This window comes from Chelmon rostratus, chromosome 19 (assembly GCF_017976325.1).
Source record: "Chelmon rostratus isolate fCheRos1 chromosome 19, fCheRos1.pri, whole genome shotgun sequence".
NCBI lineage: Eukaryota > Metazoa > Chordata > Actinopteri > Chaetodontiformes > Chaetodontidae > Chelmon > Chelmon rostratus.
The window spans coordinates 16,003,885-16,030,777 of NC_055676.1; the positions used below are offsets into that span (position 1 = coordinate 16,003,885).

Sequence of the window (26,893 nt, forward strand, 5' to 3'; positions counted from 1 at the left end):
CCAGCCCCCCTCGCCATCCTTGTCACGTCCACAGGGCTCGAACTGCCTGCCGCGAGGTGAGAGGTCCTCTGGCTGGGGACCAGGACAGCACACGCCTCTCTTTGATCTACCCCGCACTGGCTGCTACCTGCAGATAGCATTATTCACACACACAGCGCTCTCCCTTTCAGCCACAAAGACATCGCTCGCTTCCACCCTCTCCGCTTCTGTCAGATGCATTATAAACCGTGCGCACAGTTGTAGGGCTAGAGCGTTTTTCGAACGTCGCTGTCCAGACTGTGCTTTGTTTTTTTTAGATGTAGATATGGACAATTCAAAAGAGCCCCGGTAGCTCACCTGGTAAACTGTGCACCATGTGGATCTCATCCCCCACCCACCTCTCTCTTTCTGTCTTTCTTACTCTGTCTCTCTCTAAATGCAAAAAAATGCAAAAAAAAAAAAAAAGAAAATCTTTTTTAAAAATCGAAAATGTTTTAATGCAATCTGAAAGAATGATGGAAAAATACTACAATTTACAGGGTTTGGTAAAAATGTGGTGTGCATCGTTCGACCGTGTGTGTGTGTGTGTCTGTGTGTGTGTGTGTGCTCACTGTCATCTGGTTACCATTTGAAGGCAGAATTACAGCTAATGATATCCTAGAGGAAAACTACAGTAGCTAAACATGCAACAGTTCGTCCTCTCCTTTCTTGTTATTTCTCCACCTACTTTTTCTCCCTGTCAGAGCGTTCCGGTGGCAAGCAGTCGAAGTCTGTAAAAAAAAAAGCAGAATTTCTTAGATATTAACACTATTCATTTTATCTGTGAAGCCTTTTTAAATCTGTAGCTTTGTACTAAGAGATGATTTAATTGTGTGTTTGTCTGCCTTTTTTGGATATTACTGTGCCACACAAATACAGTGCACCCCCCAACACACACACTTTCTGCCTCTCACATCTGGAGTCAATCAGAGCCCAACGATCCCCCAGCAGCCTCTCTCACAGCGAAGTAGGTTAGAGCAGCAGTGTCAAATATCAAGCGCTCTCCAGCTCATTTGAATATCTACAGTACTTGTTTGAATGTGCAGCATGTTTGTGCGAAACATAAAATCAGAGGAATCTATAGAGACTTGCAAACAGAGAATTTCTACTCTGGTGCATGTTTGTGGTCATGCAAACTGTCCCGATGCGGTGCAGGGATGGTATATGCTCTATATGTACACTTGAATGCTGTCCTTTTGGATTAGTAAAAGACTGCCATAAGCCATGACAGCACCACACAACAGTTTATAACCATTTTCTCCATCTTTCATTTTCTTCTTTCATTTCTATATTTAACTGTAAGCCTCAGTGGAAAAAAAACAGAGCTTTTCTTGACTGTACAAAATCCACCACAAGCTGTTGTTACTTCTCTACCAGTGGAAACCAAAAGTGCAAGCAAAAAAAAAAAAAAGCATTGTCTCATTGAAGAACAAACAAGGAAAGAGAGTTGTGGGAGTATAGAAAGATTGTAATAATAAGTGTATGCACTGTGACTGCAGGATGCATTGAGATCAAACTCTTTGGTTCCCTGTTTTTGTTGTACTTGTGTGAAGAAAACTAAAAAAGGAAGCAGTAAATGATGCTGTATGAAGAGCAAACAGTGCACAGAGCCCCGCCTCCCCCTCACAGACTGTGGTCACCTTCTTGCACAATGCATTCGAGAGTTTGGGGAAATTTGGGGCTTTTTGTTTTGCATCAGCCTGCAAGTATTCGCTGCACAGCATGCACACACACAAACACACACGCATCCCTGATCGCCAGTTGACATTGACGCTAACCAACTCTAGTTGTTGATGCATACTGTCTGCTTGTAACATATTGTCTGGGAATCCATATGCATGGCAGTAACACAGCAAACACATACACAGTCACACACATTTATCTACTAAAGCATACTTTATGTACACACAATGCTGCTGGTCCTCCTAGACCACCTATAACCATGGTAACAGCAGCACATATTGATGCTGAGGGAAGGGGGAGTGTGCTGTTTGATTGACAGGGCTAATGTTTAATGGATGACAGATGGTCTCATTTCCTTTTGACAGGAAGTGAAGGAATAATACCTGACAAGTTGTGCATTCCATGATAATATCATACCACAGCCGCATGCCAACAAAATGCCATGCAGTATGGAATCAAATTAAAAGTGTGTATTCTTTATTTACCAGGATAACTCATTTCCCTTTTCTAGTTTTAATTTAATTAAATATGGTTACAGTATCTAAGAACTTGTGCCGCTTGTGTTGCTAGGCAACATGTATTTTAACAGGAAGGAATACATTTCACAAGGTTACGCCAGGAGATTAAATTAACGTTTAAATCAGGAGAGAGAGAAATTTAACTGATTCCTTGAAGTTTGAACACACTCAGCCTGCATCCGGCCATGCAAGCAAAAAGGATTTAGAACCATTTTCTGGTTCCAGCTTTTCAGATGTGACAATTTTCTGCTTTTCTCTGTTTTATATAATTGTAAAGTAAAGAATATCTTTGGGTTTTCAACAGTTGGTTGAATAAAACAAGACATTTGAAGATGAGATCCAACACAAGCAGCGCTGACCGTATTTTCCTGATAATTTGCTGATTCCTTGAAATTTGCTTTGCCTGTCACTGTGGTGCATAGGGGTGGAGGGGAGGCACAAACAGGTTGGAGGGTCATTCAAATGAGGCACCACAATGTAAGTTGTTGTTATTTTGATAGAAACTGGGTCTTAGTCTTTGCACTGAGAATAGCCACCTCTGATCCTTTTTCTGGCGCATCATCACTTTACTGCCAGTTTGGTGATTTTATTTCTCTTATTTTTTAAATACCACCAAATGCACAACAGTGACAGAATAATGCTTAAGATGTAAATAGACAATTTTTAATACACTCCAACCTGTAGATGCGTTTAAATCAGTATCGAAAATTAACATTTAATCAGCAGCATTTATCCATAAATGAATATGAGTGATTATGTTATGTACAGCTGCTTTTTACTGTCTGAAAAGCTTCTCCTTCAATTTATTAAATCTGTGCAGCCATCTGAAGGCAGCAGGACAGATATGTTGACAGAGCACAGTGCCAGTACGCACCACCGTCCACTGTATTTACCTTGATTGAATTAGATGCAAATGACACCAGGCTGCGCCAGAATAACCCTTTACAGTTCTACACAAATCAAATGGGCCAGTTCTAAGTCTGTATTCTGTTGTTTAGTCAGTGTGGGACTGATGCAAACATATAAACTGCTTTATTGTCATTTTTATTCATTATTTCTATCATAATTGTGTAAATGAAATAAAAATCCCACACCATCTGACTTTGGCTGCAGATGAGTGGTGTGCTGTGTATTATTGTTGTCTTGATTCATTGTGATTGGCTGAGAATGTATTTATTAATCACCACACCCTCAGATTTATATTCCACTTTCCCCAGTGCTAATGCAGTTTAAGCTGCTACACTGACAGAGCAGATGCTCTTAGAGACACCTTCACAGGCCTTAAACCCAAGACCACCACCGTGCACTTATTGTTGTGCTCGCACAATTAAAATAAGGCCCTGATGATACAAATTTACACTCTACAAAGTTCCCTCAAAAGTTTCCACAATGTAATAAATGAAGTACTGTTTATGGAATGTACAGTACTTTCTGCGTACAATCCCACAATGCAGTGCTCTGCATTTTGTAGATGTGATTAGTTACACTTGGGTAACAGTTGCCCGGTTACTAAAAGTTAATCCACATTTACCAGCCAACCAGAATCAAGAAGAGGCCAGGATCACTGTGCAGTCATGGAAATGGGATGACTTTTGATAGACGTGAAGATGTATCCATGCAGTCTGTTATACTGGAACTTTACAGACATTTGTAGTAGTAGACTATAATGCAAACACACATACATATCAAGTTCTCATTACTGCAGCCTGCCAGTTCAGCATTCATACACATTAAACACACAGGTCTTGATATGTAGCTTGTGTATTTGCACAAATAGCACATGATGATGAAATAAGACACTATTTTTTATCAATTTCTGTCTGATGTCTGGGATTGATCATCCTCACCATATACAGCTTCCTAAAGAAAAAGGCTAAAATGTGTCTGTTTTTAATAGAAAAGCAAGTGCTCTGCTTGTATGGTGCTGAAGAATTCTATAGATGTTTTCCACAGAGTGATATATATTGCTGGTCTTGACAGCAGCTGTCTCTTACTCTATGATTTGTCTCCAACAGGTCTTCCCACCCCTTCCTAATGACGCCGAGATCGCACACACCAAAAAGCTCTTCCGACGCAGGAGGAATGACCGACGGTAATTATGCATCCGAGCTTGCACACACACACACACACACACACACACACACACATACCTCAGTGAGAGGGAATGTTTTTTTCTGTTGATGTCAGTGCACAGCCAGTCCTATAGCCTTAACATCTCTTCCCAGCCAAAGCAATGTCAAGACAGGAATGCAGGCTCCACACTTCACTGCAGACAGGAAAAAGAAAAACACTGAGGAGACATTCAAGGTTTTTTCTCGTTTAATAGGTCACTCAACAGAACTTAAGCCAGTTATTCAGTCACCCCTGTTTGCCGACGATACTGAGGCTTTGGTTCTTTTTTCTGATTATGGATTTACTTGTCAGGCTTTGCAACATTTAACCCATCGCTCTGTCCCAACTCCCAACTCTGCCACCCTGGCGCTAAATTTTGGACTGGCACATCTGCACCATTTGTACATACTCTGAAATCTAATTTCACCCAAGTCTGACTTCATTGAAACCAGGTCCTTAAGAAAAGAAAAAAACATCTCTCTCTCGTTCTCTCGCTCCCTGCCCTGATGTCACTGGAAAACTGCTCTTCAGTTGCTAAGAGACAGGGAAAGAGAAAATATTTGGGTTGTATTTGTAGTTGAAAAGAGGAAAATTTAGCTGTATCAAATGGACAAAAGCACTTTCATCCTTGTTTTTAAGTACAGAGAATAATTGGTTCTGTCCAGAGCTATTGTGTTTATGTACGATGGGCGCAGTGCAGGCAAAAAGAAAAGAACAAAAATATAAACTTTTACCAACAGCAGCAGTTTGCTTTGGTTTCAGTCTATTTGTCAAATATTAACAAGAGACCATCCTGTAGCTTCCCAACAAACTTTGCCAGTGCTTTTAACTTGTGGGCAAGTTTAACATTATGTGCATGTGTGTGGACCTTAATGTCTGGTATATGCATATGTGTATGTATGCAGAGCCGGAAGTTAAGAGCGTGGCCAGAAAGTCTGAGGCTGCTATCAAGTACCGTTTGTTTTTATCACATCTCACTGAAGTGAAACTTAAATTTAACACCCACGGTCAAACAGGGTGGTGGAAATATTTACGTGGATGGTTCACTTACGGCTTTTCCCTCCACAGACACACCAGCCCACCTGTTTTTGTATTGTTGGGAAGAATTAAAAAAGTTAAAATGTGAAACATATAGCATAACAAGACACTGCATAAGCACTGCAACAGGTTTTAGAACTAATGGTTCAACCTGGAAATGTGACTAAAATGTGTATTAGTTTCTGCTAAATCACTTTTTGGTTGTGGACTTCTGAATATTTGAAAATGTCTTCACCAATCTTTTCCTGCAAACCTCAAACTTACTTCAGTGGTGAGCGCATGCTGTTGAATCTTTTGATATGGACCAGGCTATAATGTGAACCCAACATTAGCATTGTATTAGCATTCATCTGTTATGTGCTTATGTTAACATGGAGCCTGGGAAAGCTTATTAACCTCATGTCTGCTTAAACCAAAGACAGGCACTGTGCAGGTTGGCCAAACCTATTTGCACTGCAGAGATGGAGAGAGCAGGATGAGGGTGAGGATGAAAATATCAAAGGAGAGATGAGTTAGAGGATAAGACGACTGGACAGACATGAAAAGGGGATCAGCACAGCTCTATGAGCAGACTTTTACAAAGACTAGAAAAAGAAATGAAGTTGTGCCTGTTCCCATGATACAGATGTCAACAACTGGCTGAATCATTCATCAGCGAGATCTCTGCTTAACAGGATCTCTGTGGGAATCTTGATCTTGGACTTTTTTTTGTTGTTTTTGTTTTTTCAGGCAGAAATGAGGAGAGTACAATAAAATACAACTTTACTGTCCACAGAGGTGAAAAATTGTCTTTGGTGCATGTGGCAGCTCATTAAAACATTGCAACATACATATAAACACATAAAACACTGACAGTATGAATACCGTGAGTAATAAAAAAAAAAAAAGATTAAAATTGAGTGTTTCAGATTTGAGCACACCCATTGCCTGTAGGATTAATGACTTTTTATTTTGTTTATTTGCAACCAGAGGCACACTGTAGCACAGAGCACCAGAGTTTAGGTTTAGAAACAAGGAAATTAGGAAGGCTCTTATGTAAATTCACAAGGACCCAGGTAAAAAATGAATGTGTTGTCCAACCTGGCCAAGCGACCCTGCTCCAGAGAATAAACAGTTTGGAATAAAAACGTGTGGCAGCGGGCTAATGCAGCAGCGAGTTGCCAGTTGGCACAGAACACGGCCTCCACAGCTGCCATTACTCCACACCGTCCTTTATGTAGCTTAGCATGTTTGCTCACCAAATACATCAACTGCATATGTTTGTCCATCAAACTTGCTAATCCTCTGTCGATATTGTCCTGAGTCCCCTGACAGAACACAACCGACAGCCTACGGAAATAAATACTCATTTTAATGAGAAGCCAAAACAATAATTTTATAGTTTGTGTTGTACGTGATGTATCAACACAGCCAGGCGAAGAACAGGAAAAGTTCAAAGTAAAGTTGTTGGAAGCCGATCATAAAATACGGAGATAAATATTTATCATTGACAATATGTGCAAAGCTTGAGCGTTGCACTGAATAAAGCACGAGAAAGAGAAACAGTGTGAGACCGAGTAAAGACAGAGTGTGGGCTGGCTGTGTCAGGAAGGAAAAGAAAGAGGAGGTAGTGCATGTGTTTCTACTTTAGTATGCACGTCAAGCAGGGCTGAAATTAGTTGTGATTTACTGGAATGTGCTGCTTACCGCTCTGCGCTCCAAAACAGCAAAGGGGCAAAAAAGGCGCTAATACGCTCCTTCGTTGTCCCTCTTTGCTCTTTTTTGGTGAATCTGTTCATTGTTGAGGAGCTCTTTCACAGCTAGACTTGATTTTATCTGTCTTGCAAGTGAAGAAAGATGATTTTAATACCAGACCGTAAGCCTGGCCGCCTGATTGAGTGTTCAGTTTCCACACATTGTTGTTAGAAACTGATGACAAATAAACACGTATTTTAATATCATTAAAGCTGTTGAGAGGGATCGTCCTGAAACAAGTTTGTGTGTCCCTGCAGGGAACACCATTTCTGATCTGTTCTATGATCAAGATGACGTCCACTGTGTGTGTGTGTGTGTATGTGTGCGTGTATGCATTTATGCACTCAAGGAAAAGTACACAACGGGCCTGCTTGTTTTTCTGCACCTACGATGAACCGCCTGCTTTTCTGCTTATATCCTCTGGCCACGATGACTCAAAGTTATTGACTCTAATCTCCAGTTTATGCATGCGCGTATGCACACACATTCAGTCTGTTCCTGAGTTTTGAATCTTAAAACTTGTAGGAAAAAAGAAAAAAAAAAAGCAGCATGAAGAGTAATGCAAATGTGCAGTCAGGCATTCAAAACTTGTCTCCCCACAGTCCATTAAAGCAGTGTGTTGTGGCCCGTGTGAAGCTCTCGCTGCGTTATTGACTGTCTAGCCTGCAGTCTTCTCCCCCCCCTCCCGGGCCAATTGATTTGCTAGTCTGGGTCAACCAATCGTCCAGTGGGTCCACGAGTTCTCCATGCACATACACACAGATCCACAGCCACAGCCACGATTGATCACCAGTATCCTACCCCCTCTCATGATCATATCTGCCAATTCATTTCACCTTTTTAGTTGCCACTTCCTGTAGTTCTGTGCATGTTGTTTGAATCACATAGTTACCTGTAGTTTTTTTTTTGTTTCCCTCTTTGCTTCCCTGCTTTTTTCCCCCCTCTTCTGTAATCTCCTGTCACCTCCTACAAAAATTACCCGCCATTTTCTACAAATTGTTCTGGCACTTTTCATCTATCCCTCGTCTCTCCGTCCTTCCAAACGCCTGCATTGTGGCATACCCTCCTCTCCTGCTTGTAGAGCGGTTGATCAGTTCACCCGAGACCAGTTAACCATTCTTCTGCCTACTGGCCCTGGGGGAAAGCGGCAAGTCTCAGCCAGGTTAGTGACAACAGAAGCCCCACCCCGAGCACAAAATGGGACCTGAATGCATTTCTGACATGCGACACAGTGATTTATTTTACTACCAAAGCAAAGGTCAGCTGATATTTGATGAGACAAGAAAAAAGTACTACTCAATACTCAAACAGGTGACAATAAGTAGTAGGTAAGATGACAATAGAGGGGTTTGAAAAACGGGGACTCAGCCAGGCAACATCAAACACTAATTTAAAATTGATTAATACCATAATGTTGCCAGACTCATCACCTCAACCAAAAAAAAGAGGCAGTTTAACATTTGATTGCACGATTGATCGCGCCAGACACGATGAAATTTCATCAGTGGCTCCATTATTTATCCGTAATGCAAACATCTCCCTGGATAGTCAGTCCGAGCAGCACTCAAGCTACTGCAGAGCTCGCAGTCATTAAATATGATTAACATTTTATTACTGTCTCACTTTCACCTCTCCGCATCACCAGTGGATCAGGAGACGGGCTTATTAGAGCTGAGCCTAAACTAACAGCTAGTGTAGAAATCAGATTAATCATCAGATGAGTGAAAGTGTGTGTTCGAGGGAGAGACACTCAGGGTGTCTCAGAGCAGTCTGCGGCTTTGCATAAGATTATGAAATCGCACCCTCTGCAGTCCTATTAAATGAGATCTCACAATTTCTGTCAGTCAACGTTGACATTGGTTAAAAATGTTGGTTTTAACGTAGGTTAAAAAATGTAGAACCTTGATAAGCAGCTCATATATGTTATATTTAATGTTTGGTGTAGAGAAAAAAAAAAGTGAAGGATGCTGATGGGAGTAGCCTGATAAGATGGTGTTCCCTCATCACTGTCTGCTGTAGAAGTAGCAGAGTTTAGCCATCTGATTAAAAACTTGTGCCGGGCGGATGAACAACTGAATACATTTGCATAGAGTTGGAGGCAGGCTAGAGCAGAGAGTCAGAAGATGAACTGTCTCTCAAACTCCCAGAGGGAGTGGAGCGGAGGGGCCAGGCGACATATAAACTAAATGAAGACACACACACACACACACACACACACACACACACACCCCCCATGATTACTTAAGACACATTCACTGTCTGCGTGCTTCTACCAGCACACACACATACATCTACAGATAGATTTAAGATGAAAAACAGCTACGGCTTCAACTAATGATTTTCATTACTGATTAATCTGCTGATTATTTTCACAATTGATCATTTAGTTCAAAACACTGTGGAAAAATGCTCATCCCAATTTCTTCTTCTTTTGCACAGCCAACAATCCTCAAGACACTATTTTCAGAGAAAAATTCACACATTGAACGGCCTTGAATCAGCCAATGGTTGGCGTTTTTGCTTAGACAATGGACCCTGTTGATTAATTAATCATCCAAATAGTTGCAGATTAATGTTTGACTGTTTCAACTCTAGAAGTATGTCAATTTAAGAATTACTTCTGTTTGTTGACGAGTACGTCAGCTGTACAGCTGCGTTGATCTCATGAGCGGTTGCCGCCATTTTTCTGTCGGTATTTTTCATGAGTGTAGACAGGTTGCTAGCTACATGGGAAGACGACGTCCCCATTCCTGATCCCATCTACTATGCTCTGATTGGTTGACTGTTTCTCCAGCCAGTGGAAACATCTGTCAGTGGGTATAACACCGGACGTTGTGTGAAGCAATCAGAGATTTGAGCGGTGATTCAGGGGTCTGGAACCAGCCTACTGTCATACATAGTGGGCCAAAATCTCCCACAGGTGGTCTTGTAGGTTGAGACCTGACACTGGGAACACGTCATCCCGGAACAGACCACTCACATCTTTGTATTGTTTTGCAGTGACCAAGCTGACCCCCAAACTATACCAGACTACTACACCCCTACTAGAATGGATGAATCTCCATTTTTAGCATTCATTTTGTTTTTTTACTATAATTTGTTACCGGACTGTATGTAGAAGCATTAGAAACAATAATATGTACAATATCAGTTGGAGCAGAGCTTTCAGTCGTTCTGCTCCCCAACTCTGGAATTCACTACCGCCCGACATCAGAAACATTGATTCTCTCCCCACTTTCAAATCCAAACTGAAAACTCATCCGGTTTTCAGTTCAACACTGTTCCGGACTGCTTTCTCTTTATAACTCCACTTCTCCTTGTTGCTTGTTTTTACTTGTTGGGTTTTATTTATTGTGCTTGTATTGTATTTGTGTTTTACCCGCTCTGTGAAGTGTCCTTGAGTGTTCTGAAAGGCGCTTCCAAATAAAATGTATTATTATTATTATTATCAAGCAATCCAATACAATAGGCCAAGCTATGGCTTCAAATAACAGTTATTTTTCATTTCTACAATAAAATCCATCATCTCTGCCATGTGTCAGTGCTGTAGTCTCACAAAATTTCTGCAAAAATGTGTTGCATGTAGCAATATATTGGATTGCTATTAAACTCAAAGAACATTTCCAAGGTTGTTCTTATATTATTGTATTTGTGGTGAATTGAACATTTTTACAAAGTAGGTTTGTAAACTTAACTATTGAGTGTGATAGTGCCACACAGTTCTCTTTCACTACGTAGAACGCATTATGTGCTTTTGTTACACAGCCTCAGAAATGTCTGGCTCGCTATTTCATTTTCCACATTTTAACTAAACTAACTAAAAAGTGCAAGGAAATGCTTTTGTGAGGAATGATGAAAACCCACATTGCAGTCTTGGCATTGATGAACTCATTGAATTGAATTTTTTTTTTCTTTTCTTTTTTTTTTCTCGTCAATCCATCCTCCACAAGGTTTACACGGCCCTCTGGGTGTCACAGATTTTCTTTAGTGTATGTTTTTTTTCTTATTTTTTCATCCCTCATATTCAAAAAGGGACAAAAGCTGCAGGGAACCTGCAGCATTCTGTACTGTTTGAACATAGAGACTTGAGTGCATATGTAAACTTTTCTTGTTTTACCCTATGCTTTTAGATGTTTTACTAAATCATCAAAATTTGCTCATTTTCTAGTAGTCCTTTTCTCCGGACAGAAAAGTGCACAATACATGTAAATTAAAAATGTTTTTTGTGGGAGTTAATGCACTAATGTAATGTTTTTAGTCAAGTATGCCATATCCAGTGTAAGTGTTCTGGCCTGATTTTCTCTTTGGCCAGACAGACATGACTTTATATGTACTGTGATTAATTCAGACACAAGTGCTGCTATCGGCTAATCGATTTCAAACATAAGAGCTGCAGTGGAGATACCTGGCACCTGAAACATGCTGATTCATAGACCTTGATTGATTGATCTATCACTGAAATCCCAGTGCCCAAAAGGTGCAAATCCCCTTTACTTGCTTAGATATTTATTTATTGTTGAAGCAGGCCTCAGCTTCCTGCATTTGCATTAACACGCATCCTGCACAATTTAGAGAAAAAAGCTCTTCCAGAGTTGAGTGCATCTGAAATAAGGTGTGCTATCTGCTGCTAGTTGGGTTTTTTTTTTTTTTTTTTTTGCGAGTTCACAGGCTCAGGCAGATAATAGGCTGCCTCCTAGGTGCCAGGGTGACTAATCCCCTGGACCATATGTCAGCGGCTCGTCAAGCCCAGAGCCAGTGCAGCGACAGGACAGAGCTATGCAGGACAGGAAAACACAGACACACTGTGCATCCACATGTAAGCAGTCATTGGGCTTTTGAATTTGAAGGAACTTACAGATTGCATCAGTAGATGATAGGTTACTGTTTGTGTTTGGTTGTGAAGTGTCAGGGTAATATTTCCAGAAGAGCACTGGTTAGTCACTGTGACCACATAAGATGGTTGAAGATAAAATAGAAATGGTTGAATTTTGCGATGAGTTAAAGTGAGCTTTGAAGCAGGAGGCTGTAGACCGTCATGGTTATTCGTAGTGTGACACAGAGAGGCGGGTCAGAGTGCACCAGAGCGGTTGCAGGTACCAGCCAGCTGCTGCTACATCACAATGATGCTAACTGAAACCTGCTCTCATTCCAGGAGACAGCAGCGGCCTCAGGGAGGAGGAGGTGGAGGAGGAGGAGGCAGCGGAGGGAAGAACCAACCTCAGCTGATACAACAACAGTCACCACAGCACCAGCGGGATCAAACCCAACAACATTCTCCAAACCAACAGCAGCAGAATTTCACAGAACTGGGAGACAACAGAAACAGCAGTGCTGGTCGGCCGCCTCGCCAGTATCAAGGAGGACATGGGCAGCGCCAAGGAGGACCGCCACACCACGGGTATAGCCAGAACCGGCGTTGGCACCACAATCAGAAAGGTCAGGGGCACGGACAGACAAACACTGCAGGTGATAAAGGAGTACCCCCAAGAACAACCAAAGACAAAGAGACTGAGAATGTAAAACCGGGTGACGAGCAGCTCAGACCACCTCAAGACTTCGGCGGCAAGAGTCCCAGTGAGTCACCCCAGTCTGAGTCGACACCCACTACAAACGCTTTCCCAGATGTGACAGTTAATAAGGAATCTCCCAACCCACCAGGAAGTGGAAAAGCAAGCGAGGGCCAGTCGGAGCAGCCCAAAATCAGCTTGCTACAGTCATCAAAGGAGAGGCTGAGGAGGAGACTAAAGGACAAGGTACTGAAAAGCTGCTTAGTGCCTGTCAGTCCGTATTATGGCAATCAGGACTAATGTGTATGTGTACACACACGCCACCATTTAGTCTTAGAATTGCTTGCGTTATGTTCATGCACACACATATACACTGTCATTAATATGCAGGCATTTAGACACGCACTTTTCTTACACTGTCTTGCTTTAGTCATTCATCTACTTAGTTATTTAGCATTCAGGTTGACACACCCAGACTGGCACAGAGGAGGCTGCATGTTCTCACGACGGAGGTGAAGAAACTAAAGCGGCATTAGCGTAACAGTTTTTGATGTTTTCCACTGTGTGCACTAAATTGGCGAGTCAGCCAACTGTGTTGCTGCTCTCAGCTTCCTCTTTCTACAGCTACCTCATTACCACCAGCGGTGGTTTGATTTGACAGCACGGGACTCCCCAGCAGGCCGCGAGGCAGGAATTAATAAACATATTTCCAGTGACACCAGTGAATCAATGGATCCACTCTAAGAGCCAGCTTTTGCTTGATTAGAGTGTACGGAACTACTGCAAATGATGTATTTAATATGGAAACTTAATATGCTGGATCTCAAAAAAAGATCCAGCACATTGGTTATGTGTCACAAACCAGTGATTGGGTTTCACGTCATTTGTCATGCCGGTGCAACTGGCGGTACTTCTGCAGTTGCCAGGCGGTACATGGAGAAACCGTAGAGTAGCTTGATTAAATTGAAAAACGGAAATTCCAATTTGATTAGAAATGAAATGCCCGCACATAGTGAGTCAGCTCTCACCCCACACCACACCCCCCAACATCGACAGTTCAATTATATGAAAAAAAAACACGTTTATATAATTAACAGTGACAGTAATTAACAACATCCAGTTTAAAATCAGTTCAGTTAAGACATTCTGAACATGACAGGTGTTGTCAATGCATATTAAGAGGAAATAAATTGCAGTACAATCACATTTCATTGACACATTAGACTGGTAAGAGCCTTTTATCTGCCTACCCACTGTATGTGTGTATCCATGGTTTTCTAACTAGAGCAGCTACTCCATAAGGAATACTCTTTACACACTTTAAACTTGATTAGGCCTAATTGACTTGCTTCATCATAATACATGTGAGAAATTAGCTCATTCATTTTTCCTTAATCACTGAGAAAAGCACTTAAGTTGTGGTCAAACCTATGTTGAAACTGAATCCTGTGCTACCACTCATATCCTTTCCCATCGGCCGCCTCAGGAGGAGGCACGTGTGGAGGCGTCGGGCTCCGGATCACAGAGCATGGACCGGCTGGTGGACCTTCTCAACAGCATGAGGAGCAACAGCAGTGGGGTGGAGCAGCAGCTGGCCTCCTTCATGGAGGAGGCTCAGTGTTCGGCACGTTCCGAGGAGACCCTGGCTCAGGTGGTCAGCACCATCTACTCCAAGGCCGTGTCAGACAGGAGCTTCGCGGCCACGGCCGCCAAGCTCTGCGACAAGATGGCGCTGTTCATGGTGGACGGGACCAAGTTCAGATCGCTGCTCCTCAACATGCTGCAGGTGAGGAAGGGGAGGGAACTGGTTAGTCAGGTGCAGCAGAGGAGAGATGTCTATGCTGCTTCAAACTTTCCTCATCTTTACTTTAGCATTTTTTTCTCCCAACATTCAGGTAACTCTCACATCTGTATAACAATCTCATTATGTATCTGCTTTGCAATGTTTTTAAATCAACATGAGGATTTGATGAATGAATACTGTAGGTGCCACGATAGGGGATTTGTCTTTTACAAAGATACAGTTTAGATGCAGCACAGTAAATATTAGAGCCACACCTGACATGTCTTTTACACAATGTAGGATGTCATTTAGATACAGGATCTCATTCCATGTTTGTCCACTAGTGAGCACTCACAAGTTTATCTTTCAACTGCAAAACGTCCCAGTCGGTGCTCACCTTGGTCACACTTCTTAAATAACCACATTGATTGGATATTTAAAATTAAAAATATTTATTTTTGTTTATTTTCAAAAAAGGAATATCACTTTCTGCATCAGCCTTACATCCACGATCGGTTAGGGTCTCATTAGTATTTCTCTCTCTTGCAGTGGAGTTTACTCATTTACTTGAATATTGTGCTTAAGTACAATTGTGAGGCCCTTTACTTGAGTATTTCCAGTTTATGCTACTTTATCCTTCTACTCTACTCAGAGGGAACTATTGTACTTTTACTCCACTACATTGGTCTGACAGCTTTAGTTACTAGTTACTATACTGTGAAGCATTGTAATAGATTAAAGGCCCTGCAAAGCCATACAGGTGTTTTCAGTTATGTGGCTGATCAGACCTGCTCAGATTATGCAAAGCCCTGCGAGGATTTACACAAAGTCACCAATGATGTAGTTGTTACTTATTTTGCAACAAACTAATAGGAACTTTGTACTTTTACTACAAGTGATGAATGTGAGTACTTGTTCCACCGCTGCTTTGTTGCTGTAGGAGGCCACTGGCTGCTGTCTTGATAATGAGCCGACAGAGCAGCTACAGCAGGGTTAAAAAATGAACACAGTGACATGACTGTCTGTACTCCTGTCTGTGCAGCGCCATCATTATTAATCTCAGTGGATCTTGTTAACTCTGGTTTTTAAAAGAAAAACAGTGTTGTCTTCTGTAAATAGTTCTACGCACTGAAATATTTTAATATGTCACACTCTGATGCTTGCTTTCCTTCAATGTGTTGGCTCCATTGCAACTCGAAGTGCGATCCCTCACAGGTCTCGTACTTGTCTGCAAGTAAACTCTCAGCAACAATTGATTTGCAGTTAAGTCACAATCAGTCCTGAAATGGCAAGTCAATCGACAGAAAATTACTTGCCAACTTGTATTGAATCATTTTGAATAATTCGTCGAACAAAAAGGTCAAACTCTTGTTCCAGCTACTCAAATGCAAGCTGCTTTTATCTGTTTTTATGAAAATTAAGGATCTGTTAGTCGGACAAAAAAAATATCCAAAAATGTCACTCTTGGGCTCTGTGACTGTGAAATTAACCAAAATAATTATTGAAAAAATTGATTGTTGGATAAAACTACATTTCATTCCATCACTTGCTTTTTAATCCCTCCCTGTGTAGCTTCCACCCAAAATATCCCAAGAAATACATCAGTTACTATAAACAAGATGCTCTCTGAATGCCCTTCTAAAGCTCATTTGAAGCTAGCAGCACTTGTTTGTGTGTTTGTTTTCTGGCAGATCATCATTTTTTATACTGCATGTTTTAACAAAGTCCTCTCTGTAATCTCAGGAGTTTCATTCAGCCTTAGTTTTATGAGAAAGCACTTTCAGGTGGAAGCCAGCTATGTGTGTGATGTTGTACAGTAAATGTCAGTGGGCAGAGAAGCTAATCTAAACACCCAGGGGAGAGAGACGTGCCCCCCCTTCACCTTCACCCTCCATCCCTTCACTTAACTGCACAGTTCCAGTCTTGCAGCCATGATGAAAACATCGTCTAAGCCGTTGTATATTTCACCGCCTCTCTCCCCCCTCCTCGTCCCTCATGAGCTCTCTATTACTGTGCTCCCCCCGTCTTATCGCCTCCCCTCACCCAGAACGACACGGGCCAGTGCATCGCTACTTCTCCCTGCACGCTCCCCCTCTCTCGCTCTTCCAACCACGCGCCTCCCTTTCACCCCCTGCTCCATCCTGGGAGTCTAGAAGAAGCCAAACAAGACATACGTGGAGTCATGAGATGGTATTCGAAGTCTAAATGCTAACCCACCTGCTGCCTGCCATGTCTCCTCCGTCTCCCTCCCTTCACTCCTACTCCTTTTTCCTTCCCTTGCAGATGCTCTTTTCGACTACACTCCTACACCTTTCTTTTTTTCTCCTCCCTTCTGTTTTCTTGCTTTTCCATTGAATCATGTCTTTCCTTACGCGCTGATATTTTTACCTCACACCCAGCAGTAGTGAATCCCGCCTTAATCCTTTTACCCCCTTTCTCCGCTTTATGTTTACCTCCCCCCTGGTTTTCACAACTGTGTGGTCCCTCCTCTTCTTTTATTTCTCACTTTAATTCCCACTTCCCAGCCGGCATGGGCCCCCTCCTCGCCTTTGACATTTTGGCTTTTTTGCTTTAAAACATTTTAAATGTCATAAGTGGGCTCATGAAGGCTGTCATTAGCGACTGTTGCTTCCAGACCCCTGGATCTCAATGTGGGGGCAATTAGCCTGAGACCGCTCAGCTTATTAAAAGAGAGGCATCGAGGTTTGTTGTTTCTCTGATTAAATGTAGCTAGACCGCTACTGATGAAAGATGCTGTTTATTTAGCTGAGCTGAGCTTCGCTAATGCTGTCGACACCTTCCTCGTCGCCTTCCTTCATCAAATCAGCTCATCCTTTCTGTTGCTTCAGTCGTCTTTTTTGTCTGCTTTGCTGCTGTACATGTTGCCATTTTGCTGGCTTGTTGTTTAAGTGTCAGATACCGTGGCGATGTCCTTGGAGGTGTATGAGAGGCGTGTGTAGTTGTTTTTGAGTGTGCGTGGTATGTTTGTTTTTGCCTGTGTGTTTTTTTTTTTGTTTTTTTTTTTTGGATCCATTCAAGGCTGTAATTCTGCATGTCTGCACACAAGCAGCGTAGTTGTACGAGTGTGTGAAAATGTAAGGCGCTCGTGTTTCCAGTGCACTTCACTCCGCAGTAACAGGCAGAAAAAAAAGTGTGAAGCGGAGTGAGTCGATGTTAATAAAGTTTCAGTTTAACCTGCCGTATAACATCTTTACAAGTGCGCATTAAGCATTAACCCATATTAACCCCAACACTTTTACAGCACTGACACAGTTCACTACCCTTCACTTTCAAACCAAATTAACATATTCTCCTCCACTTCTGGCAGATAAAAGAAATTCAGGATTTGTTTAATGTGTTTTTCAACTGATTTTTGGCTTCAAGTACTTTAAGCTGCAAGGTTAACACGTGTGCCACCTACAAAAACTCCCATCAGAGAGATAGCAAAGATGTTAATGGTGATTACTACCACTGCTGATGAATTTATGAAACACTTAAATATCCTCTCATTCACTGCCTACTTCAGACTTGTACTGCACCTTTACAAAAGCCAGATAGACTGTAGTGTTTCAGTGTTAATTTCTTTCCTTAACCTGTATGTCTTTCCCCCCTCCCTTTCTCCACCCCCCTCACAGAGGGACTTCTCCGGCCGAGAGGAGCTCCAGCAGTCAGATGTGGAGAGGTGGTTAGGTTTCATCACCTTCTTGTGTGAGGTATTTGGTACCATGAGGAGCAGCTCCGGGGAGCCGTTCAGGGTGCTGGTGTGTCCCATCTACACCTGCCTACGAGAGGTCTGTATCCAGATCTACAAACCTGATTCCAATAGAGTTGGGAAGTTATGTAAAACCGAAACGAAAACAGAATGCAGTCATTTGCAAACAAACTGTTCACCAACAATGGTTTTCTGAAGTGATCCAGAGCCCATGCAGTAACATCCTTCATACAATCACGAGTTCACAAAGTGGTGAACCTCGCTCCATCCTCGCTTGTGAACGACTGAGCCTTTCCAGGATGCTCCTTTCATACCAATTATGACACTATCACCTGTTACCAATCAACCTGTTAACCTGTGAAATGTTCCACACAGATGTTTTTGTTGCTCCTGTCCCAACTTGTTTGAAACATGTTGCTGCATCAAATTCACAATAAGCAAATATTTATAAAAATCAATGAAGAATTAAAATACTAAATATATTGTCTTTGCACAGTTTTCAGTTAAGTATATGTCAGAAACGATTAAGTTATCACATACTGTTTTGTTTTACACAGCGTCCCAATTTTTTTTGGATTCAGGGTTGTACACCTTTTTTTTTAATCAATAAGTATGTCAATAACCAATTCAATCATCTCCATGTGTTCTGGTGAGATGAAAGCATCCAGCTGCGTCTGTATGTCTTGTCCGTTCAGATCGATACATGCACCAAGTCAGAGTTTCCTGTTTTTGGTCAGACCTAGTCTAGACTCCAGACGCCACAGTGTGGTTTGGTTAGTGGTGCAACCAGTCAGGACACCATCAGTTCCAGGAAAATGCATGACCCCAGGTTCAGTTCTCATCAGCTGGTCATGCTGTCCTACATACACACTCCCATGATCACCATGGAAACCATATAGGGTAGCCACAGCAGACGCAAAATGATACAGAAGTGGTTAATGACAGACGGGATATTGAAAGGGGAACTGAGTGCCGGGGGGGTGGGTGAGAAAGAGAGAAGAGAAGAGGTGAGAGGAAGTAGAGGAGACTGTGGTCAGGTTGACAGTTACTGCAGAGGAAGTTTATACATGGCACGACAGGTAGAAAAGAAAAGAGAAGGGAGAGGGAGATGACAGAATCTGGGAGTGGAAATTGTTTTTAATGTGTAGCTTGAGAGGGAGAGAAGAAATAATGGCAGGGTTGAGGCACGTGCCAGGTAGTTTTACCGCCCACGTCCACACCTCTGCCGGTCTGGCACTCAACACACACCCAGCGTCTCGCAACACGAACACAACAAACAATTAACGCCATCCACGCCCTGTCTGAGCGTATTCCCAAGGCACTAAGGCATCTCAGCAGAAGGCCCGGCAGCATGACCAAGGGCGTGGACGCACAGCGCAACCAGTCAGAAATAAACACACCTCCATATTCCAGCATCGGCAGTGTCACATTTAGCTTGAGTTCAGAACACACCTGCGAATAATGTCAAAATATTTCTATAATTATATGTGTGAAATTGTGTGCATTTGTGCTTATATGACAATCTCTATTTCCTACAGCCATCGCTCCTGATTTTGATCCATCTGCTGTTTTTGTCTATCCTGTTGTAACATGCAATAGTGTGCGCTCGCCTATATGTGTGTGTGTGTGTGTGTGTGTGTGCAGCGGCTGTCTTCTGTAGTTGTAGCCTGCAGAACAGGATTAAGTAACAACTGGGGTGTGTTAGGAAGTGTGTTTGGGTATACATGGCAGCTGTAATAAGGCGGTGATCTCATCCATTCATGACTCACACAACCCAATAATGTTTTAAATGATACAATCCACATAGATGCACTGTTAGATAATCCTCAGCGAAGGTAACATCCTTCATAGCATTCATTTGGTGGAGTCGCATTTCTAGCCACTTGATCCAATAAGTCCAAAATTCATACTTTTAGCTCTCTGTTGCTCACCAGTTTTTATCCAACGGCTGCCTGCTGCGTCTCCAATCAACGCCATGAACGTGAAACAGAGCAGTAAAGTGGCAGACAGTTAAACAATGAGCTGAAACTATCAATTATACTTCCTTATTATTAAAATATTGATTATAGCCATATCCACATAGATGAAGTAACCATGTGGGCATTGAAGCACACTTTATAGTGAAACTTCTTTGAGTTCAGGCCCACCATATGAAGTTAGGGAAGCAGAAGTTTTGCCTTCTTTTGCTCATTTAACTAGCTTGCTACTATCTCAGCATTTTCTCGTGGTTACATATTTTAGGTTGTTATGAAATGTTATGGTGAGTGTGTATTTTTAGAACAGTGATTGAGCTAAGCAGCATGAGTGTGCAACAGTTTACCTCAACCCTTTTTTGCAAATCAGAAATTAATATTTAATATGTAAAGCTAACTAAGTTGCACAGGCTGGATGAAAAAGTGTATTATATACCCTACATCAAAAAAGAGGAACTAAAAAACATTCCTTCTTCCTCAAGGAGGAACAGTCCTCCACTAATAGCTGTGGAAAACGAGAAGGCAGGTCGCAGGGCGCTTGAATTGACAGGTAAAACCATCTTTTATTGAAGCAAATGACCTGCATGTGGCCCAGGGAGGCTGGATATTGGTTTGCAGTTGCACACTGCAGAAAGCATGTGCACACACTGTGTCTGCTGGTGACCTCAGGAGCTATTTATATTGTGCCTTGGTATCCCTCTTTAAAAGTCAGCACGGGCCCTCGGAGTCCAAGACAATTGACTCAGAAAATACAGTATATTCAGACAATGATTTAAAAAACTGCTTGATTGTTCTGAGCATTGTGTGTAATGTTTTACATTGTGGTTTGTTTATAAGCCTTTTTGTTAAGCATAGAAAAGTACAGCACTGATGTGACAGAAATAGAGTAATATTATGTAATGTAACTAAGAGAAATGATGGTCTTGACGCTAGATCTACTGTTGCTATGCAACTATTGGAAGCCCAGTTAAAGTTGAAGTAGTAATAATTTTAACTTTGAGCACTCTGTGTGTCATTAGTTTCCTGGTGAAACATGTTTTTCTCTCAGCACTCGTACATCCTTTCTTTTTTTTCCCTTTTTTTTTAGCCAGCAGGTTTCAACATGTACTAATCTGCACACTCCAGCCACTTCATTTGGTTCACTTGTTCAATCTAATGTGCTCCAATCCAACAGCTCTGCCATAAATTCTGCCTTTACAAAGATAATAATAATAAGAGGTATGAATTTGACTACATGTTTATAACTGAGGTTTGCAGTGGTGTTGAACTGGACTGCGTGTTTCTAATATTTTGTCCGTCCCATTTGCATGCATGACAGGGCTGAATATTAGAAACACCTTTCAGTATATTCACTCCAGTAGAACGCCACCACCCACTATGACCTCAATAATAAACATCAAGTAGAATTATTACCTTTCTGACAGTGCCCACAAAAATGAAGAATTACAAGCTTTGTGAACATAGAATTAATGGCACAGCTGTTGTATTGGATCACATTAGACTGTACAAGTGTACCTAATGAAGTTGCCGGTGAGTGTATATGTGTTGAACTGAAAGACAGACGAAGCCTCAGTGGAAAATTTGCATGAAAAAGGATGTTTTTCTAGTCAACTTCATCGACTCACTTGAGGTTTTGTTGTCATGTTGGATGCGTTTCTTCCATTCAGTGGTGCACGAGGATCACAGCTGTCCTAGTTTTTGATGCTTTTTATCTTCCTCATCAAATGTGTTGTGAATGAAAATACTATAAATGGGGATCAGAAAGAATCCCAAGGTTTCCCAGTGCAGCAAGCTTTGTTTGTTGATGATGTAACTAATCAGAGATCTGGCTGTGAGGGACTCTGTAAGGTATTAGTCTCACAGAAAGTTTTTTTTTTTCCTGCACATTATGGTGCAAGAGTGACAGGAGAGCGACAGCATCGCGCTGGAGAACAGACGGAGAGAGAAAAGCTGTTGCAGTGGCTAGAAGAACTGATTATAGATGAGTAAAGATTAGACCATTTTAAACGCACTGAGCAAAAACTTCTCCCTGGGCTCCCCGGAGAACTCATTATGAGCTAATCCTGCTTGTCACATAGCTCTCCTGCTCTGGGAACGACGAGACTTTAGTTCCCACATCAAACAGCCACACTGTCACCACACCCGTCTAAGCATACTGAGAAGCTGACGTCTGCGCAACTGCTGGGCCTGAATGATAGGTGGAATAAAAAAAAAAACAGTGTGGAAATAACAGGCCAGCTGGTGTTGGATGTGTAGCATCAGATGGTGGTGATCTTTGCTTTTTATCAGTTACAAAGATTCAGGTGTTTCTCTTTCTTAACGCAAGTGTTGAAGCATACTTTAGTTTGAGTTCAACAAGTGTTAAATTGAAATACAGTCAGACTTTGGTTTGGAGTTATTTGGCTTTGATGCATTCAGCAGGTGGCCTCCATAAGTCGGCCTCGGCACCTCTATACCATGCCAGCAGAAAAACTTGCTATTATTCAGTTTGATCCCGTTGATTTAAACCTGCAGTAAATGGTTTTTTTTTTTTACTGCTTGGGTGCAGCAGAAACAAGTTGTGAACATAAAATTGACATCAACACATTGATACGGCCAACTTGTCAGCAAACAGTTGCTTATTTATATATTCAGGAGTTACAGAGCAACGTTCATTTCCCCACTCAGGATCAATAAATGTTTCAGTCATTCAGTCAGAGTCGTGTTACTGACCACCTGGCGAGTGTACATCCAATATTCACTCATTTTTAGCTCATTTTTTGGTCTCTACAAACTCCCAAAGGAAAGATGTTGCTCTTCATCTGCTAAATGCTCCACTATGTTCACCAGCTAATTTCAAGTAGTGTACAAATGGTTTTTAGAGCTTCTTCAGTGAAAACGGCTGCCTGTTGAGGCTGAAAACGACACTATGAGAACAGCCAGAGTGAACCAAAACAGTAAAGTCGCCAGACAGCTAAACAATGAGCTGAAACTTGATATGACGCCCTGTAAAGCCGGGGGAAGCTGCAGATTCTGGTGATAATTCTCTGCAGGTTCATCACTACCAGTGACCCCTTTCACACTGTCATTTGATACATTGCTATAAAAACTGCAGCTTTGAGTCACATTACCGTCCCGGATCCTGCTTCTAAATACACTGAATTCTTGTGTTTTCACTCCATGATCTCACTCACTTTTTTCCATAATTGTGTGCCTGTACCCTGCAGTTACACTGTACCTTTTTTTTGCTCATTGTGCAGCAGCTCTGTGCTTCCAAAGTTTAATTAGACATCAGTCCAGCAGCAAACCCTCCCTGTTACTTCCTTTACTTTGGAAACAGCCTCAGAGCTGGAAAATGAGTATTTAACCAAATTCCTTCCTCCTGTAATCTGACACTAGATGCTCACAGTCTAGCATGGGAAGCGTTCTGTTGTTGTACCTCCCTGCATTGTTTGAAAGTACCAGTTGTGTGCCCATCTGTGCATGAGGCCAGTGTTGAGGGGGGGAAGCCAGCTAGCATGTTTACCAGCTCCACGGTTTGTTTTTGGCTACACTGTGTGTGTGTGTGTGTGTACAGTATGTGTGTGTGTGTGTTGGGGTGTACAGCGAGCCTTGATGTGTGGTGGTTAGCTAGCTTGCCAGGATGAAAGCCTGGTGTGTTGACTTCCAAGATTAAATGTTAATGTTGAAAATATTTACAATCGGGATTAGCTCCTTTTCTTTTTTTTTTTCCTTCTCTTGTGAACTGATTAGCACATACAAACACTTGCATTTGTTTAATCTCCCCCACCCATGTGGCTTATGTCCAAATATACAGTATATTTATACATCTGCAAGCCTGGTTAGGTTTTGCTCACTCATTACGCTGGACTTGTTGCTACTTTTGGACTTGTCTTGCTTTATTTCGCTTTGTGCAGCTCTTTGCTTTGCAGTGTCTCAGTATATTCACACAGTGTCTGTTCTTGTCCCTTTTAGCTGTTGGAGTCCACAGATGTTAAGGAAGATGCAGTCCTCTGCTGTTCCATGGAGGTACGGACCACACACACACACACACACACAAACAGTTAATGCTTGTATTTTTGAAATTTGTGTAAGAGCAGGCCAACTAAATTGAATGTAGAACAAAAGTGTGTAAGAAACAAATTCTAACAACAGACCTATCGATACCCACAAAGCCAGTACTTAGAAACACAGTATATTGTGCGGTGACTGCTAACAATCTCAAACACACACTCTTTGATATTCTAAAGCAGTCTCCTGAGGGTTGTGAATAATAAAGCAGTGCAGGTGAATTTAAGTAGGGTCATGGATTAAATCAGACAGACTTTGGTCATTGTACAGGAGGAGGAAGCTCTCACCCAAATAAGACAGAGAGGTAAAACAACAGAAAGAGCAAAGACAGGTGAGCCCTGGTTGGCAAACAGTTCCCAGATGCTCACAAACACAACCACATCCTTTGCAGTCTTGATTGCTTACCAGCAGTCTCTCTCTCTCTCTCTCTCACACACACACACACACACACACACACAGTTTGCTGGCCAGAGGGTGTGTGAACCTCTGCTGTCTGATTGTATCCACAGTAACAAGGTGCCAGACGTTGTCTTTTGCTCTTGGTAAGGGACACACACACACACCTTTGCTGACTGCCTGCCTCCTAACATCCTCCCTCCTCCCCTCTTCTCTCCTCCAGTTGCAGAGCATGGGGCGCCTCCTGGAGGAGCAGCTCCCAGAGATGATGACAGAGCTCCTAGCGGCCGTCAGGGACAAGATGCTTTGTCCGGCCGAATCCCAGCTGACCCGCTCTCTCCTCATGGAGGTCATCGAGCTGCATGCACACCGCTGGAGCCCCCTGGAGGCTCTCACCACCCAATACTACAACCGTACCATCCAAAAGCTCACCACCACTGCCTAGGTGCCAGCTGCCCCTGGAGGAGAGGAGACAAGCCCCCCCCCGACGCCCAGAGGAAACATTTTCCAGTCGAGCATCAATCTGCTCTTCTAGTTAAACCAAAACACAGGAATTTAACAATCACGTCACTCTCCTCCCTAAATAAGCCCGTGCTTTACGTGGTTGTTTATCTGTACATTTTGATAATTTCTCCATGATCGGTGACCACTGCCACAAACAAACCAGACACTACCCACTAAACAGGCAGCCACTGAGGCAACACTACATGTGGCGTTCAAATAACGAGAAGCATTTGACACGTATTTGAAAAAACGGTAACGTATATATGGCCAGTAGGGGCGTGCTTGGCCACACAGTGCGGGGGCTCGCCTGGCTGTGGCTGCTGAGGGATAAAGGAGGGGTCACGCAGGGGAGAGGAGGCGAGGGCAGCAGCCTGCCCGTAGGGAATAGAGAGATCCGTACCCAAAGCTGAATGGAGGACGGGGGGTCAGGGTAGTTCGTGTCAGTCTCTTCATTGTGTTCATTTGCCCACCACCCTCCCCTGCTGTCTGTCTCTTTCTCCTCCCCCTCTTCTGTCTCTCCGTCAGCCCCTGGGGTCTGTGTGGCTGATAAAAGAGAGAGGAGGAGGAGGAGGAGGCGGCAGGGAGTAGACACGATGCTGTCTGTCTGGGCCGTCTGCCCCGCCGGGCCAGGGACCAGGTCAAAGGGCCTCGCTGTGGCGCTCCCCAGCTCCCACAGCTCCTCCCTGCCTTTGTCTCCGCGGCTCCCCACCACCACCACACACCCCAGCAGGATGCCTTTTTGTGGGGATGAGACAGCGGGCCTGCTGGGCCGGGCTGGACTAAGGATAAGGATCAGGCTGGCTAGAGTAGGGTGGCAGATGGCTGCTTGAGCCCATGTGAGGCGACACACTCCTAACACACCCCTCTGGCACCCCAGCTCCCTGCTCCCCGAGCACGGGCCAGTGTCAGCAGCAGACACAGAAGGAATATGGGGGGGGGGGGCGCAGCATTAGAAAAACATTAAAACAGAAACTGCTGTCTGATAATTCTTTTGTTTTTGTCCTGCAGGGGAATGTCTCTTCTCCTCTGTTAAGCCGTGCATGTCCACGCTTTGTTAACCACATCAGTGATAATATTATATTATTTTTTTAATCAGTTAGTGTTTTTATTGTTGTTATTTTGAAGTCTTGTTTTTATGGTAAAATGTATGTATGAGGTATTAGAGGTAGGCCTTATTGCACAGGTTTGAATTGTTTTGCACTGTTTTGAGGAGATTTTGCTTTAAAGTTTTAAAAAAGGAAGCAAAGTTTGAATTTGAATCAGTGCTTGAGGATTAATATTAAAACTCTCAGTAGTGAGAGAAATGGGTTGAGCATAGTGAGGGATTTTAGGATGTTTTAATGGACTGGTGGCCTTGTCAATTATCCTTTTTATAGGCGCTCTCGTTTCGAGGCCTGTGGCAGCAGAGGGCTAACTGAGGACTGAACACTTGGACTTCACATCATTCTGTTGCTGAAGAAAAAAAAAACACATTTGAAGAGGGGAAAACAGAAAGCGATGTGACGACAAAAAAAAAAAAAAGAGAAAAGCATGGCACACAGAGAAACAGAAGTGAAATGCTTCATTAAAAATTTCTCCTACTCAAGCCATTCTTTGCAGTGGACATTTTGCAAGTGTTTAATATCGACTGTTGTTGATCTTGCTTTGTTTTTGAGAAAAAATGACACCTATTAACCTGTGTATTTGAAGACGACAATGATGAAAAGAAATCTTATTGTATGACCTCATTAGCTAGTCATATGTGACTCTTATTCCAGCTAACGTGTGAACTATGATATTGACGTACCAAGCCAATCTTGTACCATTTGTGAATGGGCTCTATATATAATCTGCATACAGTATATTTACAAGTATTTAAAAACATT

General features: G+C 42.5%; 1 protein-coding gene across 4 annotated transcripts in view; it reads left to right on the forward strand.

The window, feature by feature from the left end:
- The window catches only part of ctif (CBP80/20-dependent translation initiation factor), a 51,520-nt gene extending 24,907 nt beyond the window's left edge, over positions 1–26,613 (forward strand). For 2 of the 4 annotated variants that reach the window (XM_041960777.1, XM_041960778.1), the window contains exons 8-14: positions 4,235–4,311; positions 8,185–8,265; positions 12,256–12,856; positions 14,097–14,396; positions 18,029–18,184; positions 24,033–24,086; positions 24,748–26,613. In XM_041960777.1, the coding sequence (XP_041816711.1) occupies positions 4,235–4,311; positions 8,185–8,265; positions 12,256–12,856; positions 14,097–14,396; positions 18,029–18,184; positions 24,033–24,086; positions 24,748–24,969 (1,491 nt within the window). In that variant the 3' untranslated portion in view covers positions 24,970–26,613. The remainder of the gene's footprint in view (positions 1–4,234; positions 4,312–8,184; positions 8,266–12,255; positions 12,857–14,096; positions 14,397–18,028; positions 18,185–24,032; positions 24,087–24,747) is intronic. The other 2 variants (XM_041960780.1, XM_041960779.1) reach the window with 2 other exon arrangements.
- The last annotated feature ends 280 nt before the right edge of the window (positions 26,614–26,893 follow it).